The sequence below is a fragment of the Rutidosis leptorrhynchoides genome, chromosome 4, assembly GCF_046630445.1.
Source record: "Rutidosis leptorrhynchoides isolate AG116_Rl617_1_P2 chromosome 4, CSIRO_AGI_Rlap_v1, whole genome shotgun sequence".
NCBI classification, from domain to species: domain Eukaryota; kingdom Viridiplantae; phylum Streptophyta; class Magnoliopsida; order Asterales; family Asteraceae; genus Rutidosis; species Rutidosis leptorrhynchoides.
Window position 1 is genome coordinate 154,758,167 of NC_092336.1, and position 7,223 is coordinate 154,765,389.

Below are 7,223 nucleotides of genomic sequence, written 5' to 3' on the forward strand. Positions count from 1 at the left end.
TTTAATAATTGAGTCTATAGAGTTCATCAGCGAATTTTTTTTACAGCTTCTTTATTTTATTTTATTGTTTTAATTAAATTAATTATCCACCAATTGTTTCTGTAACAATTTCAAGTCATTAAATTTAATAAGTGATTCGATGTTTTGATTTGGTTGAACTCTGATCGATTGGAATATGAAGAGAAAGGAGTAGATATAAGAAACAGATAATAGATACAGTTTATATATAATAAAAAGGGTGTTTAAGTCAGGAAATCAAAAACGGCTGAGTGGTATTGTGTGCTTCAGGTTAAGCGAGAGGTCTCGGGTTCAAACCTGGGTGGTGACATCTATTTTTTTTAAAGCTTGATTAAAGGTAGTCTATTCTTGTTATTATTTTTTTTATTATTATTATTATTATTATTGTTATTATTAAATGTTGTCATTATTACTAGAAATTATTATGATTATTATTATTGTTATGATTATTATGATTATAAGTATTTTTGTTATTAGGTTTATTAGTATTATTATTATTATTATTATTATTATTATTATTATTATTATTATTATTATTATTATTATTAACAAGTATTATTTTTAAATGTAATTATTATCATTATTCTAATTATTATCATTAACTTAGTTATTACTAAATAGAACGAGTATTATTACTATTATTATTATGTTTATGATTAAAATTCTTATTATTATATATTCATTAATATTGTTATTATTACTATTGTTATCTATATCAATATCAATAAAGATACTATTGTTAGAATTTTAGAATTTTCAGTGTTATTAATATAGGTATTATTATTACTAAGAAAATGATGCAAAAATATTATTACTTCATTAATAATAGTATTTGAATCATTCTTATAATTATTAGTATTATCATTATTAATAAAGTTATTATTACTAGTAAATCATTATTATCAAAACCATCATTTTTAACAAATAAATATTTTATACCAAAACTTATATTTACTATATATACTATAATTATATTTCATATAATAATATATCAAACATACTAATATTTTAAATAAATACTTACATATAACTAAATGTATAGATAAAAATTAATTTGAAATATATATACAAAATATACAAATATTACATAAGATATATTATATATAAATAAAGTTTATATTTAAAAAGATTTTAGTATAAATTCCATATAACTACACGTATCTAAAAACCTATACAATTAATGAATGAAATTATGAAATTTCTATTAAATATTTTAATAGATATACAATTGATATAGGTTCGTGAATCCAATGCCAACCCTGCATTGTTCAATATAGTCATATGTATTTTTACTACAAAATACAGTATGGTGAGTTTCATTTGCTCCCTTTTAAATGCTTTTGCAATATATATTTTTGGGACTGAGAATACATGCGCTGATTTTATAAATGTTTTACGAAATAGACACAAGTACTTAAAATTACATTCTATGGTTGGATTATTAACCGAATATCGCTCTTCAAGTCTGGTAACCTAAGAATTTAGGAAAATGGCCCCTGATTGACGTGAATCCTAAAGATAGATCTATGGACCTTGACAAGTCCCATTCGGGGTACGAATGCTTTAGTACTTAGAGATTATTATACAGACGAGAGGTTCTGTTTTGGGGATATTCTATGCATTAAGTTAACGTCAGTTACCAGGTGTTCAATCCATATGAATGATTTTTATCTCTATGCAGTTTGCGAAATGCCTGATATGAGATATATGTTTATGGAAAAAAATGAAATCTTGTGGTCTATTTAAATGATGGAAATGAATATTTATGATAAACTAATGAACTCACCAACCTTTTGGTTGACACTTTAAAGCATGTTTATTCTCAGGTATGAAAGAAGTCTTCCGCTGTGTAATTGCTCATTTTAAAGACATTACTTGGAGTCAATCATGACATATTTCAAAAGACGTTGCATTCGAGTCATTGAATTCATCAAGATTATCATTAAGTCAATTATAGTTAGATATATTATGAAAGAGTATGCATGCCGTCAACTTTCAATGTAAATGAAAGTTTGTCTTTTAAAAACGAATGCAATGTTTGTAAAATGTATCATATATAGGTCAAGTACCTCGCGATGTAACCAACTGTTGTGAATCGTTTGTAATCGATATGGACTTCGTCCGGATGGATTGGGACGGGTTCTTACATGTTCCCTATACCCCGAATGGGAAGTGTATTGCCATTACCAACAAGAATGTGTTTGGGAATGCTCAAATTAAAATAAAGAGAGAGACTACCTCGGTTACCTGACATGTGTGAAGATGCACCCGTATCCATGTACCAATCATTGTCAGGAGGATTGAGAGACATAGTGTACATTAGGGATGGCAATGGATACCCGATCCAGTGGATATCCATCCGATCCACCCGATTATTCGTGGATATAGACGATCTAAATGGATATGGATATGGATGTGGATGAAAAAATTTCATCCATGGATGAACCCGCTTTCACCCGAAATAACTAAATATATAAATTTATCACTCAAATTAGTATCATTTATGTAGTGATATTTCATTAATTATATTCATATTCATCTTTCTTTATATTTTCTCTAAAAATATAACTTTCTTCTTATATTTTGTTTTGTTTAAATAATCAAATGTATCTATCGTACTTTGGTGGTTCAAATGTGATTCCATGTAACTAAAAGTAAGCAACTTACATATCAATATCTTTACACGTTTAATGGGTTATCTATTGAATATTTGTTATATAGATTAGTAAAATGTGACTTTCGGTCGCATAAACTATTAAAAATATTACTTTTGATCGTATATAGTGAACCACCGCTTATAATTGTTAAAAATAAAATAAATTTAAACGGATATGGATAATTATCCATTAACCCGCTTCACCCGACGGATATGGATATGGATGGATGAAAAGTAAAAAAAAAAATAAATGGATATGGATATGGATACGGCCTCACCCGATCCATATCCGATCCATTGCCATCCCTAGTGTACATAGCTTGATCAATATCCGTGGGTGCATACGAGGAAACAGACCCATTCGATGCATAATGAGCTTGGGGACGTGGGCCTAAAATACCATTACTATTACTGCTGTTGGGTCGAGCCCAGTTTGTTGAAGGGTGAGGACAAGGCGAATTGCCTGAAGCCCAAGTGTGGAATGATGGGCCGTTTGGTTGGTTATAAGAAGGAGCCCAGTTTGGTGGTCCTGTGGGTCGGGTCCAAGTCTGCGGGTTGTACCCGTTTCCATTCCATGGTTGTGAATTATTGTACCAGGATTGCTGATTCCAGCCATTGCCATTGAAATTACCTCGTCCCCTACCCCTGCCGGATCCACGTCCACCTCGATTGCTTCGATTACCTCGCCCATGAGAAGAATTAGATGAGCGAAAAAAATTGTTGTTGTTGTTGTCCCTGTTATCGGTGATAGTCGATGTATCCTTGGATTCGGTGGTGGCAAGGAGTGCGGTGTTAGGGTTGTTGGAGGTCGTCATAGCAGCTTGACGATTCTTCATTGATTCTTCAAGAATCAATTTTGATCTTGCTTCATAAAAGGAAGGTAATTTTTCCATTTGATTTATATGGGTGGCGATGGTGCTGTAGTTCTCATTTAACCCTGCAACTAATTGAAGAACAAGGTTATTAGGTTCAATTGTGGTTCCGACGTCGGCAAGCTGGTCGGAAAGGGATTTCAATTCATGTGGCAATAGGCGGAGATATTAGGATAATTATCAAGTTTGCAATTGGTAAATTGGTTCATTAAGGCTAAGGCTCGTGAGTGTTGGTTATCATGGAACAAGATTTTTAGTCGATCCCAGGCTTTCTTTGCAGTGAGATCTTTTTCTAGAATTGTTTTGAGTAATTCGGTTAAGAGAGTGGCATAAATCCATTGAAGAACAATGGCATCGTGACGATCCCATGTTTCTTGTGTGATCTCGACTGCTTTGGAGGAAGAAGACACGGGAATGGTTTCAGAGGTGAGGTGAGCAAGAACATCGTGTGCTTTACAGTAGGTGCGAAATAATTCGCTCCATGAATTGTATTGACTTGTTTCTAGTTCTAATTTGATAGGGACAGAGTGAAGAATGTGATTGATGGGCTGAAGTGTGGTTAAATCGGATGCCATTTGATGGAGAAGAAAAGATCGTAATAGAGAAGATAAGAAGAAGAAAAAAAACAGGTTTGATGGATTTGTAATTTAGGCTGATACCATGATAGTTGATATAATTCTGTATATCTCATTCATCATGTACGATTACATTATATACACAAACAAGACTTTGGCCCCAAGATACTAACAACCATTCCTATATGTTTGGGATACCAAATCACTAATTGACTCAACAATATTTACTAAATCGTTGCCAAATATAAACAAACTATATCGGTATATAGTTGACTAATAACAATCCTACAGTGGTAGGAGATTAGTAGGATGAGATGGTATTAATTGATTACTTCGTACTTTTCAATACTTTAATATTTTGAATCTATGTTTGTTTTTTAAGTATACTAATCTTACCAAATAACACACTTTCATGTTATAATAATAATAATAATAATATAGATATGGATAGTCAATTTTGGTGTATACATATAGTCAATTTTAGTACACAAAGTATGTATTTTTATATTGAAATTTTAGGCTATAAATACTCATGAATGCAAGCATTAAACTTGCACCATTTCTCACACTTACAAAGTGTTTCTTTCTTTCTCTCCATTATCATCTTTGTTCTTACACTTCATTATTAGTATTCTAAATCAAGAATCAAATCACTAAAGGTAGTTATAAGCCTACTGAATTATAACATCAAGAATCAAACCACTAAAGGTAGTTATAAGCCTACTGAATTATAACATCAAGAATCAAACCACTAAAGGTAGTTATAAGCCTACTGAATTATAACACGTTATCAGCACGATAATCTTAATACTAAATATGGTTGGCTCTGCCACCAAAAATGATATATGGTCGGTTATACCACCAAAATGATATATGGTCGGTTATACCACCAGAATGATATAGGTCGGTTATACCACCTGAAAAAATATATGGTCGACACTGTCGCCAAATTTTTATTTATGTTTACTAATATTTATATTTTTGTTATATAACATTTATTTATGATTGCTTACACATGGTCGACACTGTCACCTACTTATCATTTATGTTATATTAAATTTATGTTTAATGTTTATATACTTATGAATATAAATTGACTCTAATTTATCATGATGTTTGTTTTAATTTTTGATAATAGAAAATGTCGAATCTGGAAAAGCTTAAATTTACTCCTTTAGAATCAACTGGAAACAACTACATGCCATGGGTTATAAAAGTAAAAATGCATCTTAAATCAATGGGCATTCTTGAAACCATAAATGAAAACAACACTTGTTCTGAAAAAGAACAAGCTACGGCATGTTGCTTTATTCATCAACATATTGATGAATGCTTACAAAATAATTATGTGACTGTAGAAGATCCCCATATTTTATGGGAAGGTCTCAAAAGCAGATTCAATAATCAAAGAGAAATTTTACTTCCAGCTGCAATGGAACAATGGAGAACATTAAGGTTCCAAGACTTTAAGAAAGTAAATGAATACAGCTCAGCTCTGTATAATACATGTTCACAACTTAAATTTTGTGGACATGAAATTAGTGATGCAGACATGATGGAGAAAACTTTCTCCACAATGAATGCTGCAAACATCACAGTGCAAAGAAATTTGAGAATGCTAAAGTTCAAAACATATCCTGAACTTAATTCATATCTCTTAGTTGCAGAGCAAAATGATGAGCTATTAATGAAAAATCAGCAATCCCGTCCTACTGGTACACTTGCAATCCCTGAAGCAAATACTGCAAATAATTATAAACAGGGACAAGGACGCGGGCAAGGTCGTGGTTATAATAACCATCACCATCATCATGCCAAAAGCCATAACTATGGTAGAAACCATCCTTATGGTAATGGTAATGGGCGTGGACGTGGTCGTGGTCGTGGCCGTGGTGGTCAAAGAAATAGTAATCCACGAAAATATAAATATCAACCACAAAACAAGCCCATTAAACAAGATGTTGAAGAAAATTTTTCTAAAAATTCTGAAGAATCTTGCTACAGATGTGGTAGAATGGGCCACTGGGCTAATACTTGCCGAACATCTAAACATCTTGTTAAGATGTATCAGGATTCGCTGAAAGATAAAGAAAAGGAAGTAAACTTTGTGGATAACGTCGATCCAACAGTCACTGAGAAACCATCTGATTTATATGAAGATTTCTTGAATTTTTAAGTTGTGTGTCTTTCGAAAAATAAACGATTTAATATCGTCTGTCTTTGTTATTATGTTTGCTAAATGTTTCAGTACTATCTATTTGCGTTTAAAATATTGTGTAATATTAATGTACTCACTATTTATTTCTTATATATGAAGTTCAATATGAATTTTGCTGGAATACAACATCAATCAAGTGGTGGAGATCTCTGTATAGCAGACAGTGGAACTACACACACTATACTTAAATCCGAGAAATATTTTATTGATCTAAAACCAACGGAAGGAACTATACATACAATATCAGGACCTGCTAACTTGATAAAAGGGATAGGAAAGGCAAATTTCATACTACCAAATGGTACAAAATTTTTAATAAATGATGCCTTATTTTCTCCCAAGTCAAGCAGAAATTTATTGAGTTTCTCCGACATATACCTTAACGGGTATGATTATCAGTCAGTGACAACAGAAAATGAGAAATATTTAAGTATCACTGACAAGAGTCATGTGGTTGAAAAACTGCCAAGACTTAGTTCTGGATTACATTATACACATATAAATGTACCAGAAATACATATGGTAGTTAACGAAAAATATATTGATCCTGGTGTATTCAGTTTATGGCATAACAGATTAGGCCATCCAGGATCAACAATGATGAAAAGGATTATTGAATGTACTCATGGACATCCACTAAAGGATAGAAAAATCCATCATGATACAATGGTTCCATGTACATCTTGCTCTCTTGGAAAATTGATAACTAGACCCTCACCACTTAAGGTTGAGAAAGAATCACCAATGTTTCTTGAAAGAATTCAAGGTGATATATGTGGACCAATTCATCCACCATGTGGACCATTTAGATATTTCATGGTTCTAATAGACGCATCTAGCAGATGGTCTCATGTTTGTCTGTTATCAAGCCGTAATGTGGCATT

General features: G+C 31.8%; 1 protein-coding gene across 1 annotated transcript; it reads right to left on the reverse strand.

Moving 5' to 3' along the window:
- Window positions 1–3,686: 3,686 nt before the first annotated feature.
- Window positions 3,687–4,121, reverse strand: LOC139841149 (uncharacterized). The gene has a single exon (XM_071831381.1). The coding sequence runs from the start codon at window positions 4,119–4,121 to the stop codon at window positions 3,687–3,689; it is 435 nt and encodes a 144-aa protein (XP_071687482.1).
- Window positions 4,122–7,223: the final 3,102 nt, after the last annotated feature.

Excerpts from the sequence above, each read along its gene's own strand:
- LOC139841149 (XM_071831381.1), bottom strand. The coding sequence starts at position 4,121 with ATGGCATCCGATTTAACCACACTTCAGCCCATCAATCACATTCTTCAC.